At 43.3% G+C, this 15,233-nt stretch overlaps 1 protein-coding gene across 1 annotated transcript in view; it reads right to left on the bottom strand.

Annotated features, from left to right (window-relative positions):
- Positions 1–9,853: 9,853 nt before the first annotated feature.
- Positions 9,854–15,233, bottom strand: part of frmpd1a (FERM and PDZ domain containing 1a) — a gene marked incomplete at its 5' end in the record, with an annotated part of 21,872 nt that continues 16,492 nt past the window's right edge. Inside the window, 3 exons of the mRNA XM_083764365.1 lie at positions 9,854–11,748; positions 12,022–13,335; positions 14,567–15,233. The exon at positions 14,567–15,233 is cut by the window's right edge and continues 668 nt beyond it. Of these exons, the coding sequence (XP_083620491.1) occupies positions 9,875–11,748; positions 12,022–13,335; positions 14,567–15,233 (3,855 nt within the window). The 3' untranslated portion in view covers positions 9,854–9,874. The remainder of the gene's footprint in view (positions 11,749–12,021; positions 13,336–14,566) is intronic.

Below are 15,233 nucleotides of genomic sequence, written 5' to 3'. Positions count from 1 at the left end.
CCGGGCTCAAAGCACACATGTATAGCCTATGCCACAAACCGACTACTACAGTTAATAATTATAAAGATGATCATAGTTTGACACACTTTGTAAAGTTTTACTAGCTTTGACCCTGTCCCTGTTAGTGTTGCCAGTCAAATGTACTGTTCACTTTATTTTTAAGTAGCCTACAGGAAAATGTATTATGTATTTGAGCATACTGTATCCTACCTTTTTGCTGATTCTGAGCTTAATTAATGTAATACATGGGTATTAAGTCATTTAACATAGAATAGGAACAATATTATGGCGAAAGACTTTGTCTATATCTTACCAGCAGAGGGCACCAGATCTTGGCACAGTCATGGCATAGTCAGTTTATTGTTTTTTGTTGCAGTGTCAATGTCATAGTGACATTAAGCAAGACTGAATATATATATATATATATATATATATATATATATAGCCTACTCATTCACTCATTAACTCATTCACAGTCAAATCCCCCCCCCCCCCCACACACACTGTACAATGCTGTAGGCTCCAACTGTCTGTAAGCCTAATTTTCCCAGTTTTGTCAACACTGAATCAGCTCAATAAATAAGAAAACCTGTTCTACTGTTTTTCCTTCTCTGCTCTTGGGCTAAAATGCGGAATTGAGGATCACAGTGACATAAAGCAAACCACCAGCCGATTGTATCCCTTCTGTAATGTATTGTTTTGCAATTGTCATATCGGCTTCCATATCTGCCGAAGACAGGAAATAAACAACAATGTGAAACACACCTTGAATGTCTGCAACACAATCATTCATTCTGCCCCAGATCAAATTTTATGCCCAAACTCCTGAAGAAGGTCCGGAGGGACCGAGACGTTGCATTAAAAAGAAAATACTCATGTACTGAGCAAATACACAGTGTGCTGGTGTATTCTATTCCTTTCATTGACTTCCACTGGCCGAATACCGGAAGACTCGACCCGGTGCGAGTTCTAACTCGCCCCGGGAAGTGAAGGAGACTCGCCAAAAGGGGAAGAAATCTCGCTCCGAAAGTGAAGACGACTCGATTCCGAGCGATTCGATGCCGATGGAGAAATCCCACATAGTTAAATTACCTCATAGTCATGCTGCATGCGCTGTTGGTCAATGAAGAATTATAATCCAAGGTTTGTCAATCATATTATGGTTTATGGTTGAAAGTAAACCATAATAAGTATAACTTTAAGGAGAGATCTGCAGTCATTGTGCTGCAGACAGTGCAGAGTGCATGAGAGAAAAAAACACAGGCTCCACAAGGTTCTCAGGCTCTCAGCGCAATGGCGCATCGATAAAAGTTGGGATTTCACTAGTGGCAATACTCAACAGATTGTTATAATTCCAAGAGATCTATAATCTGTGAAGTTTATATTTTGGGTGTAAGTAATGTTTTTATATGACTTATCAAACATGGTAGCCTATATTTAATGTCCACTGAGCTGTGGTGCGCTTGCCTACACTCTCTCAATGAAGTGAAGAACTCGCCAGAATGTGAAGAAGAGTCGCCTCGGGTAAAAGTGGCGAGTCTTCTTGTTACCCACTGGCCTATACGCACCTGTGCACTGCAGCAGACCTGCCTGATTTCTATCCTACAAATCCAGACATTTTTAGACATTGCCAAGTTTGGAGAAGTTTGGAGCAATGGTTAGCCTGTGGCATGCACCCGGGGCCCCTGATGGGGCCCGGATCTTTTCAAGTAGCCTATAGTAAGGGTTATTACCGGTGTTCCTGCATGTAGTCGTTGTTTCCATGTATCCCATGTCCAGTACGTACTATGACCCTTACAACTTTTGCGGGTGCTATGCTATCAATCACAGACAAGAACGCAGATTTAAAACAAGACCAGTCCTCCTCGGCCAAGGTGCAATTCAAAATATTGGACCAGACCAGTGCATTTTCTCCAGAGCTGCTGTTAGTGCTTCACTAGAGTAGTGTTTCATTGATCTGAATCTGATTGTGTTGTGACAACTGACTACAGATTTATGAATTTTACGAGTGCAGAAAATGTTATGATATTATGGTCACTTAAATTGCACTCAATGACGCCACTTCTTGAGAGATCTGGACTGGTCCGAGGTCTATGATGGTTTAAGTAGCAGGGCACACCCTCGTTCTCGTATATAGTCCTATACTGTGTTATCAGCTGGAAAAGGCTGTACTGTATGGTATATGAAGGCTACAGAACTTGCTGAAGGATTTAAAGATGAAGTGTATTTATTATTGCATGTTGGTGTTAGTCCCCAGTCAGAATTAATTCCAACCTGTCACATACTCGATACCTCCCAAAACAAACTGGTCAGGCTCCTAATTGGCCTCACCCCCCGAACCCACCTCACCCCTGCCCACTTTGACAGGCTGGGATGGCTTAGGGTCGACGACAGAGTACAGCATCTTGCAATGGGTCTGGTCCACAAGATTCGATACACCACCAAGATACCCATGTACCTGTCTAAATACTTCCTTAATGTAAGCGAAGTCCACACCCACAACACCAGAGGGAGTGCAACAAACCATGTACAACCCAGATTCGGCACAAACAAGGGACTAAATTCTTTTCGCTCCTATGCCACCAAAATGTGGAACGCCCTACCAACAGTCATTAAGACATGTGAATCCCTTGACTCCTTCAAAACCGCTCTCAAAGGGCACCTACGGATGGCTGCAATTCGAAACTGGCCTCTGTAAAAACTGAATCCCCCCCCCCCCCCCCCATTTTCCCTCACTGTATATTGTATCTTTTCCCTTTTTTGCTTCCCATATGATGAATTCCTGTTCTGTACTTTAGCTACATAGAAATGTCTATTTGTATGTCTCTAAATGTCTGTATGTCTTTAAATGTTTTGATGAATTGAACAATGTGGACCCTGTTGTAAACAAGTGTAATGCTTAATTGGGTCGTCCACTCACAGTTGACAGTCTTTGTATTGAGTTTGTGCTTAAAATGTACTGTAAATTCTACAAACTGTTAATAAATATTTCAATCAATCAATCAGATGATGTAGATGCCAGTGATGCCACCAATTAGGGTGCCAGGGGTTTAGCTTCAGGATAATGCTAAACCGGGGCCGGGGGGAGCACTATAGTGTGCATCGCCTCATCCAAAATCCAACGATCACCATCTATAAAGCCACATTTTCTCACGTGTTGAAAATAGCCGATCTGCAAGCTCACAACATACGTCTCACATCCATGGCATGCTGAGAGCTTTCAGATCGGATATTTTCATTATGGAAATTGATCAGGCTGTCAGACGTTCAGAAACATACATAAATAATGTAGCTAACATTACTAAAGGAACACAAGCTCAATGGAAGGAGAGAGATTCAATTCACTGTAAATACCGCTATGCGCAAAGGTTGAAGAGCCTGGCCCTATTAACGTTCACTCTGGGTCTCTTGACTTCAGTGTCACATGATAGTGACCAAGGGCGGATCCTGGGCCCCCTGCCAGGTCTGAGACTCTGCAGTGCCTCAGGGCCCCATCAGGAGTGTGTGGCACAGTGTGAAATTGTGAATTAACACAGGAATGACTGGCAACATATCAATAGTCCAGGGGTGTTAACTTAGCAGGCTACTAGGCTATTACTATTTTTAAACCACAGCTAATGAAAGACATCTCATGACACATCAGTTGGCAAAGACTTCTCCTGCATGCCAAAGAGGAGAGAAAGAAGGAACTGAAATCTCTGATACATACATGGGCAACTGGCGGCCCGGGGGCCACATGTGGCCCCACCTTCACTACTAAATGCGGCCTGCAGGTTAATATCAGAATCCTGATAATAGTATTTGAATTTCAGCTGTTACAATTCCAAACATGCAAACATGACCCACGTCTATATTAGTAGCTTAATGACTAGTATTAGTGGATTTTACATCCAATGTATTTGTTTTGTATTTAAGTTCATAAAGTTAACATACTTATATAACTAAATGCATTTGAAATTAAATTATACTTTTCAGGATTCCAATTCAAAAATAGCAAAATAATAATAAGCATGCAGGATTTCAAATTTCAAATATAGCAAAAATATCTACAAGGGGCACTTTATCTAGTTCTGTTCTTATCCTTGTTTTCATATCTGCTATATAGTCACATCATGTGTCCGCTGTTCAATACTGTAATATTTCTCTGTGTGTCAGTAATAAACTAGAATGTATGTGCAATGCGGCCTGGTGTTGATATATGTTCTCCAAGCGTGCGACTCAGCTGATCTCACCCACCGCCCCTTTGGTTTAGATGGAGACTCATGAGGGACCACCACACAGTAATGGAGTGCAAATCAGAGAGCCAGATGTTGAAAGCAATGATTAACACCCACAAAATGTGATGGTTGCAGTCGAGTGTTGTGATCTTGTTGTTAATCAAATAGGATGGGCGTGATAGTGCCACTCTCAGTGTTAATGGACCCATTTCTCGACCTGGTGGGGGAGTAAGTAAATTTAAAATTTGAACGTTTCAGAGGGAAAAGAGAGGATAGCCAGTCATTGTGCATGATGTTTCGAGGAGATCTGCCAGAAAGGCTATGTTGAATATGTAACATAGTTGCAGATGTGCATTAAATCACTGCAAGTCATCACAGTATCCTAAAGTGTGAATTGGATTAGACTAGTATAAAAGGGGCTGACGCACGCAGAAGCAGTAAAGAGAATGGAGGGAGGAAATGAAAGGGTGGCTCAGGCATACTGTTCGGTTTTCGGTGAGATTTGCCGGGATCCGAATTCCCCAGAATACAACAGATTTAGCTAGGTTTAACACGCACAATTGATTTGTTTAATGCTTCAATAACTTCCTTATTTTACGAATCAACATGCTTTTTATAGGGTTTTTATTAGTTCATTCTTAAACATAAAACACATATATCAACATTCACACGTTTGTTCAAACTTCAAACGCAGACTGATACTAGTACCCTGGATTTGTGCTTAGCACGCCCTTAAAGTCTAATACCTAACCTTCTCTCATTTGGAGAAGTGTAGTTATATTGAAACATAAGCGGTATTCCACTTTGTGTGGTTCCACTATGCTCACTTTGTAATGTGTATGTGGCAAGTATGTGGCCACTTGTAACTGTGTGGCAAGTATGTGTGTGGCCACTTTTAACTATGTGGTTTTAAATCTACCGTAAGATTATTGATTGGGGAAAAGAAACACAATATCACTTGGTTACAATCTAATTATCATATTACACATTAATACATAGTTATGAAATAATGCACAAATCATATCATTATAATTACCGCTGGCCTTTCTGCTGCTTCTGTCATCATGATGGTATAGGATGAATCTGAATTCAACCCTGGACCAAACTGTCTATCTAAAGCAGTGGGTTGCTTCTGCAACCAATCAGATCGACAGGGATAGCTGTCTCAGCCAATGAGAAGCCACTTGGCCAATCCTTTGCAACAGTGAGACATCCATCTTATCTAGTGCAGGAGCTTCCTGCCTGCACAATAATGGTTAACCAAACTGCTATCGTTCTAGATTAACTGTAAGATCATTACATACTTATATTATCTAGGCTTTACTAACCCAGTATAATATTGGTTACTTTAGAACACGTTTATCAATGAAAGGAATTAAAGAAGTACTTCTTCCTTCCTGGTACATAGACATGTCCTGTAATCAGTGATTTAGTTTCTGCCTGCCTGTGGAAGTCATAAAACTTCTTCTCACAGCAAGATCAGATAAACAACCCCCTACCAGAGTGGCTGCTTCCAATGGATACTGAAGTTCTCCTTCAGTATTGTGAACACAGTTGATCATCATTTGACCTCATATATTTTACACCAATTCTGAATACCTTCCGTACATCCATATATAACACGACACGTACTACCTGTGAGTGGGGAGTGTTGGCTGATTAATGAATATCACCATCCTAATACATCCTGATACTGGGGGGTTAAATTATGACAGGCAATTCCTGCTGTCAAAATATGACCCCCCAGTCAAAAAACACTTTGTTTGAAATAGACACTCATGCTTTCCAAGGTGTGATTTGGGCTGGGAGGAGGAGTAGGACTAAGGCCCTATACAGTACGTCCTCTCTGGGGGACATATAGGGTATACAAGTACTTTTACTTCTACATTTCAGAGGAAAATATTTTAGGCCTACTTTTCTTTTATTCCACTACAGCTAATTTTAGCCCCAACCCTTCCTTGAATAGCCACGTTAGCAAGAGAGGAGACATGGCAAGCTGTCCTTCTCAGCCATTGGGATGCATGGTAAATGACAAGATTTCTCCATAAAAATAATCGATCTGTCTTCTAAATCTAGTCAACCAGGCCTGCAGTAGGCGCACTGGACAAATGTACATGACATTATTTCAATAAACTAGAAATTTTGATGCAGATACTACACTTTTACTCAAGTACATTTTTAATATGGGACTTATATACTTACAGTAAAACCCTTGGTCTAAAAGGATAACACACAAAAAAGTCCTTGTGGTCCTTTCGGGTCCTACTGTATGTATTCAATTCATAAAACATCTACATTGCCAGCTGCAGTAATGATACTTTTACTTAAGTGTAAAAATGTAAAAAGAACCACTGCTGTTGAAAAAACGTCTTCATGCCTGAAGGTCAGTAGACTGAAAGCTTGCAAAATAAATACATTGATTGTGCACAGATCTGAGCTTCCCTTTATTTTTTACTTTTACTTAAGTAAAACACGCAAATACACTGCTCACCAGCCAGTGCGGAAAAAGAAAAGTAGCCTAAGGGCATATACTGTACTTGTCTTAATTGTCATCTCCTGGATGTCATGTTAGAAGCATGTAAAACTTTATTCAGTTGACTAGCTGGATAAATACATTCACACAAAAACACACTTGATATTGTTTTTAATGGTGGAAGAAGAGCATTACAAAGCAAAAGCAGACTTAAACATTCAATTCAGATAAAATCCCTGATAAATCAACAATGCATTTTATGGCTTATTATTATGACATGCTTGGTGAGCACAGATAATGTTAAAATGATTTCCCAGCCTCTGTCTGCAGGCAATTTCCACACAGAGATCAAAGTGACACTTCACTGCAAATTGGAAATGTAATATAGCAAATATTAAAATATATTTTTTTGTAACAAAATAAAGCAAAACATATACCCTGTAAAAGTTAAAGTGTTTCAACACATTGCCATTGAAATTATAATGATTGTCACTGTGTAAAGTGATTTGGTTTTTCTTCTTTTCACTACTTTAATTTCTCCAGTGAGCATGCAGGTCCAAGGAGCATCAGGTCCAAAACATTCCAAGTGAAAATGGCACAATGGAACACCATACCTACATAAAGTAATATTCTTAAGGTTGCATAATTAGGTCTTGATTATAGTGTTATAGCTTATATCCGTTTTCCGCTTATATTCCAATGATAGTCCGCCATGGCACCGTTGGAGGTGCGACAAAGAAAGCAGGAAGACCATCCTTCTGTATGAAATAAATCAATTTCCAATGAGATGACATCAGTTACTGTTTTTGTCAATTAATTAGTGTATTGGTTGACACACCAATAAGACAAAAACCCCAAAGACTTACTGAATAATGAAAACAACTGAAGCTCAGGAGGGAAGGCCAAGCCTGATAATAACCACACACATCTATAAGCAAGCCAGATGACCCCCTTAACATTCTCACACGTCTTCAATCAAGCAGATGCACCTTCATGGCCATCAGCCCAGGATTAAAACCCACCCTCATCTACAGTATCTGTCAGTGTGCATCAGTTTATCTCCCTTGTCTTTCTCTCCACATTCATGACAGGGTGGTGACCCCAAAGCCAAAAGTATCAGGGACCCTTCCCTTGAACCTAATTGCCTATGTCACACATGCCATGCATGTGGTGCATCCATAGACGTCCACACTTTCACATTCCTGTGATGTCCTTGACCATCTACCAGTATGTCACAAACTCCATGCTATGCATTCCGCGCGCCCATAGACATCCCCACTTTCACGTACCCTGCATGCCCGTGCCCTTGGCCTTTTGCCGCACACCATAAACAAAATGTCCATACTCTACCATGAATAATTTATTTTTCATGTTTATACAAATTAATTACATGAATCTATTTTGTTGAAGGAGTGGCCTTTACTAGTGAAATAATAATGCATCATGATCCAGGGCAGGGTGTGTCCATGCACCATGACATACTGTGCAGTGTGTACATGAAGGCCATACTGATAAAACATCCACACTACAGTACTGATATTAAACAGCGGTACAGTATGAAGGGTACACACAAGTGATCACACCTGCTCAGATACTGTATTATTCGAACACACAGATAGGTATTGAAGGTTATGAAGCCTTCATGATGTTTTTTCATGCATAGAAGAGCCATTTGAAAGACTAAGTTCAGTGTAGTTATCCCTTTGTCTTTCTTTTGCTCCCCTGCTCTCTTTTTCTGTTATGTTTCTTTGTAGATGTAGATGTTATGTTGTGAATATGTTTTAGTTCTTCTGTCTAGTCTGTAAATAAATGTGTTGCTACCTTGGACTACCTTGAGAAAGAGATTTTTAAACAGCGGTTAAACAATAATAAAATTGGCAATAATGCTCTATAAATGTGTGAAATCCATCTGTGCGACTGTAGTTCTTGATCTCGAAAACCGTCCAACCCGTGGACTCCAAACTCGCATCGTCGAGGACACGAGGGAGTGCGTTTCCAACTTGCACCATTCCCGAGTAGTAGTAATATAATAATAATAATAATAATAATAATAATAATGTTGCCCTGCTAGAAAGAACCTGACTAGTGTAGTGTATGATGTATGTATTGTAAGGAAGCTATATTGCCATGGGTACATACAAATGTACAGTAAGTGCTAAAATTGTTTAACACGAAAGATGCAAGCAAATGTTGTGCAAACCATATCAAATAACCAATGTGTGCGTGGCGCCAACCTTAAGTTTTCCGAAGTCAATGTGCACACCTCAGCATTCAGCTACTATTCTTAAAATATAATATACAGTTGTAGGCTTATAGCCTTGTACTACGTTATAAAATAGAGTCAAATCACCCAAATCTTCATTTGTATGTCTTTTCTTTTCTTGGGAAAAAAAGATCTAATGAGATCAAAATAAAGGTTGACTTAATCTAAAAAAAGTTCTCTTTTTGGTTCTTGTAAACAATTACAGTAATAACATTCAAAACACTCCTTGTCAACAGCCTGTGAAATGATAAGATATATGAGATGAAACCAGCAAAAACTCAAAATGATTTCAGACAGTACATAAACTGGATCCATCAAAATCGTCAGTGTTTGTAATAACAACTACTCTTCAATCTAAAACCTTTCCTGTAAACTCTCCCAATTTCCCCTTCTTTACATTCCATTCTCTCGCATTTGAGAACACTGCAGTAACATATTAATAATCAAATCCATATTCTTGGAAAATAAATAAACAAAACAATACACAAATAACATACAATACATTCAAAACATCAATGCTGGAATGCAGGCAGGTTTGCTAAGATATGGACATGTATGTGAAGATCTTTGCAGCTTGTTTTCAGTCTACATGTCCATTACTCTTTACTTGTCCATTACTTGAATGGTTGATTTGTGGGCTACAGTACGTGCAGATCATACAGTAGGTGACCACATGCACCTCACCCATCTATGCCAGGATAGTTATCAGTACCCCTCAGAGGGGCATTATTGATCTTTGGTGATCTATGATGCCATGAATTGGCTCTATGACATCACAGAGAGCTCTCATAATCATGTGAGTTCTTGTCACATCAGTGTCCCTCCCCAGATAACCTCACATCACTGATCACCCCAGTCGCAGAAATCAAGGGTCAACTGAGGTTGTATGACGTGTTGTTATGCAATGGTTGTTGGAATGAGTCAAAGGGCTGTGAGAGTGCGGAACAGCTGTGTGAGGCAGAAGACGGAGGCAGTGAGTGCTGTGCACTGTTTGGCCAGCAGCTTGGTGCTCAGGTCCTGGCAGCTTCGCTTCCCACTGGCACGCTCTGCTGCCAGGCAGAAGTCCGTGAAGGACCGTGCTACGTCTATCAGACCTGCAATAGCCTCTGCGTTCCTCCGGTCACACCGATCGCAACCAGAGAACCAGAGGCACACCCCGGCCAGCTCCACCAAGGTTCGGAAACTGTCAGCCAGGCAAAAGAGCATATCTTCCGGGCTCTGCCCCACCCCGACCACTTTCTGGCAGCCCGCCATCAGCCGCCGGGCCTCTGTGTGGAGCACCCGCTTATTCTCTGTGAAGTGGGCGGGGCACGTGTCCCTCGGGTGGCGGCCTCCTCTACCTCTCACAGACGCCCCTCCGAGCCCTTCCAGGACAGAGAGGAGCTGGTCCACGTCGCTGCGTAGCGTTTGGAAGCCTGCAGGGGGTGTTGGATACCTTCGCACACGCAGGTGGCTGATGGTGTCCTTGTGTGTTCTAGATGGGTAACAGTCCGAGGCCTCAGATAGTGGTGAGAGGAGGGGGCTGAGCTCTGAGTTGGACGCAGAAAGGAGGGTGGAGCGTGGAAAGGACGGAGAGAGGGAGGCCGAAGGAAAGGCGGGAGGGGAGGTGGAGAGGAAAGAGGAAACACAGGGAGCGGCCGTGAGAGGAAGCCCCATCCCGGAGGTTTGGGTCACGCCACTGCTTTGTGTATGGCAGGAGAACTCGTAGACCGTCAGCTCGTCGTCAAAGCTGTCCCCCCTGCTCAGGCAGTTGGTATAGACCTCTGGACAACCACAAGCATCCAGTGGCATCTGGACTCCCTCCATGACCGACTCGCACCCAGCTGCAAGCACAGAGCTACAGCCATAGTCAGGCTTCATAGTTGGCCCTAGTTGGGCAGGAGTGTTGGTCTGGGACTGGTCCTTACAGGTAGTAAACACCCCACAGCCTCTGCTCTGCCGTTCCAACAAGTCAGAGTTCTCCCCTGCAGGCCTACAGAGTCTCGTTAGCGTTAGCCTGTCGCTACTGGTCCGACATTGTTTTTCGGAATCACTCAGAAACAGGAGCCCCGGTCTGTTTAGATTCTGTGTGGTCACTACTATGGGAGGGGGGATAGACGGTGATGACAGGATGCTTTTTTTGGAATCTGGAACATCAGACTTGGGGCTGACGGCTTTCATCTTGGATTCTGGCGCCTCTCTTATAGGACCGGGAACATCCATCTTTGAGCCTGAATGAAACATTTTGAGGTCAAGGTCCTGCCCTATTCTGTAACTTGGAGGCTTTATTATTGGTCCTGGTGTGTCTTTGTTCAGCCCATAGTACAGTGGTTCGTTATGGTTCTCAGTTTGGTGCCATGAATCACTTCCCCGAAAAACCACCTTTTGAAATGTCTCCTTTACTTCTGACATGGTGGAACGTGTAATCTCAGCGGAAGATGCTTCCACAACGATGTCACCCTCAGCATCTGATCCTGTAACTGTCGAATCCGAATCGTCTGACTCTGCCGATTCTGACACTGTCTTCATTTCAGTGTCCTTTGTCTGGGTTATATCATCATGTGTTAATTTGATGGAGATCTCAGGATCGTCTATAATAAACTCTGGAGAGGGGCTCTGGGCTATATTACCAATCCTAGTTTGGTTAAAGTCTTCCTGAGAGCGAGGCAAATAGAGGGGAAGCCTTTGAATCTTGTCCCTAATTGTGGATGTAGACAGGCGGCCCATGATGCCAGTGGAGTAGGTTTGGAACAAGAAGTGTGTTGGGGAATGATACTCCTGGACTATGTTAGCCTTTGCTAAGCTGGTGTTGATACCTGCATTTGTAGTTTCAGCCATGGCTGAGATAACATTTGAAGCTGTGTCAATGATTGGTGGGGTGACATTTGTGGTGGATTTATTTACATTTGTACTACTGGATGAATAATTAGATATGACAATTGTAGGTAGTTTTTTCACGGTAACATTGGCGTTAAATGTAACATTTGTTGCAGGTACATCAGTGTCAGCATAATCAGAATGAGTATTAGTATTAGTCCTAATGCAGTCTTTAGCAGTAGAATCGCTAAGACTTGAATGTAAGGAATTACCAGCTTCATAAGCATCTTCAAAAACATTGTCAGAATTGGCGCTGTACACAACATCATCACTATTTGTTGTGGCAGAACCAAAAACACTAATAGTTTCATCCTCATTATTGGTGTTGACCTCAACATGTATTTGCTCGTTGTTGGTGTAGTTGTCTTTACCAGTGTGCTGGTCCGGACCTTCACTGCAGATAGATATGGACATACGGGTTGGGGTTCCTCCATCTCCCCTCACTGAGTTTTCATTCAGGGACTTGTTAACAAGTGGCAAAGGAGGTAGAGGGGAGGTGGGTGGAGGAGGGGGAGGAGGGGGCGGTGGGTGCGATGGCCGTTTTATACGACTGTCAACACTTTCATCTACCATGTGCAGTACCCTTTCACGTAAAACGTTCTCTGGGGAACTGAACTGTGAATTGAGAGAGACATTGCCACGCTTGACATTCACATCCATCGTTCTTTCGAAACAAACAAGTGGTCTTAACTCTGAACTGGGCACAGGTCTTCTCTTCTCTTCCTCCTTCTCCTCTTCCTCTGCGTCCTCCCCCCTAATCTCTTCCTCAACAATATCTGCCAAGAACATATGAGTAGTCAAAGGTCCATTCCATGACACTGCTGTTACTTCCTCTTTGTCTCCATCACTCTCCTCTTCTTCTTTCTTCTCTCCCACTTGCTCCTCTCCTTCCTCCTTGCCGTCTCCCCTTCGGTCAGCGCTCTCCTTCCCATCTGGCTCTACCCGGCAGCGGACGGCAGTGATTGGGCAAGACGCCTCCTTTACCGAATCTGCGACAGATTTGGATTCCATGGCGTCGGGTTCCATCTCCATGTCCTGTTTTCTCACCCGGGGTGAAGGCTGTGGCTCCACATGCCCGGTCTGAGACGCAGGTCCATGGGAACTGGGCTTGGACCTGATGGGTTTAGACTCCAGCTGGGCAGGTTCGCCCTCAGAGCGGGAGAGGGAAGACACCGTAGGACAGGGATTCTGGGTTTGTTCCGAAGATTCTGGAAAACTCAGCGACTCTCCATCAACTGTCTGTGCTAGGAGGCTCTTATGAGTCCTGGTTGAGACAGAGTCCTGGTTGGAATCTATACCTGGTTCAGGGAATGACACAGTGGATGTGAAACCCGTCTCCATGAAAGAGCGCCGCTTACGGGATCTCCTCCTAAGTTGTAACAGCGTTTCTCTCCCCCCTCCTTCCTCTTTATCTCTCATGCTTCCCCCCTCATCCTTTGCTTCCTTCTCTGTACCTGACACTGAGATGCCAATGTCACCGAGGCTCAGTGTGTGCGGAGGGTCTGGTTTCATCTCAGCAGCAAAATCTGGAAAAAAAGGAAAATGGTTCAGACAAATCCAAAATATATATATATATTACCGATCAAAATAAACGATTTAGCCCAAGACCTGCGCTGCGCTCCGGATGTTATGTAATTTTTCACCTGTAACACTCGTTATTGGATACTAGCGGTGCCCAGCTGTAGAGCACCACGTCGGTAACGATGGAAGTTGAAGTTCCATGCCCCACCCGGCTATGCAATACCCGTTGTACCCGTGTCAGAATACCCGTTCCACCCATCTGTTTGTGTCCCTTTTATGCCCATATATGGAGATTTCTGTATCTGTCTCTCTGTGTCCCTTTATTCCTATATGAAGTTCTGTGTCCGGCATGACCAAATATGGAGTGTTCTGATGTCAGAACAAGCCAGCTCCAAATATTGAGCATGGGCAGGGTCAGAGCCCTTTTGTGGCGTTATGGACAACTGTGGGTCCGACCGACTCGACACCGGGCACTGCACTCCCTGTGGGGGTGTGGAACGCGTGTGTCGAATTTGAAGTCGTTTCTCGAGTTACATGCATTACAGCCGTACACGGATAGACAGAGATGTGGTGCATTTATAGATAGATAATAGACCACTGAAGTCTGACGTCACTGTCGATAGATGCCGCTGTTCCTCTGGTTTGTGTTTTTTTTCTTTATTGTGTTGTAATCCCCATAGGATCGCCACATATAAGAACCATGTTCCAAAAATAAACAAAACATACAGGATTTTCTATCAGGGGGTGTCTCTGCATTGTTTATCATTCATATTTGATAGTTGATACAGCCTGTTTCTGGAGAAAATTGAATAAATTCTGCTGTGGAAAACTTAAAAGTACAATTCCGGGTCTGAAATCAATGTCGCTACTAAAATACACCACATCATCATATCAAGACAACAAACGATGGGATGTTACTCTTTGGGTATAATTGTCAATGATATAACATTATAGTGATATATACATAAAAAAAAATGTAGTAAAGTATGTTGTAATGGTAATTACTCTAGTATAAAGTATATTTACTATTAATTAAAGTAAAGTGTATTTTATTTCATAGGATAAGCTACAATTGGTATTTGGAATAAATATTAGTGAATTGTGTTGACAAAAAAAAGTGAGGCGAAGAACAACAAAGTGAAAACTTGGTACTGTAGTGGAGAATCTCTCAGAGAGCACAGTATCACACAAAAGAGAAACTGGGAGACAGCTATCTTGTACTGAAAACCAAATCACCTCTAGGCACAGCCCCAGATGTCGGGTCCACGGGCGAGGCGAAGCGATCCCGTGCATCAAAGAACTCCTCGTCTGAACTGCTGTCCCCAAAACCAGGAGGAGGCTGAAGGATGGTGACCGGCTCCGGGTCGACAGCCTTGTCCCGACAGTCGTCCACCTTGGCGCCCTCACTCGCCTCTCCTCCTCCAGTGTGGGGTACAGCCTCTGAAAGGCTGCGGGCACTGTCGGGAGTGACGTTGGTGCAGAGTTTGTAGTAGCAGCGTGCATCGCTCTGGTCGAAGTTGAACACAAAATCCATCCGCGAGGATGAGGAGCAGGGGGAAGGTGCGGGCCAATGCGGTGTTAAACCAACCGCCTCACCTGTTATGCTCTCGTCTTCCCCCTCCCCTACTGCCCAAATGGACTCATCCACCTCTATCCTCCTCCGCCTCCTCAGTTCCTCCTCTGCGTCGTCTTCATCGCTGGCTTCCGGAGGACTAGGCAGATAGTCGACCAGGCGGGAGAGCTCGACGAAGCATAGGACTTTGTCATCTGAAGAGGGGTCGATGGTGGGTCTTTCGTTAGCGTTTAGGGTGGTGCGGGGCAAAGAAGACGATGACAGCAGGTGGGGATCAGCGCCATCACCTGATCTCCGGTAACCTGCGGGGCTGTGAGGCGGTGTGGGGGG

The sequence above is a fragment of the Protomyctophum parallelum genome, assembly GCF_964188405.1.
Source record: "Protomyctophum parallelum genome assembly, chromosome: 5".
Taxonomy (NCBI): domain Eukaryota; kingdom Metazoa; phylum Chordata; class Actinopteri; order Myctophiformes; family Myctophidae; genus Protomyctophum; species Protomyctophum parallelum.
This window is presented reverse-complemented; position numbering and strand designations above follow the sequence as displayed.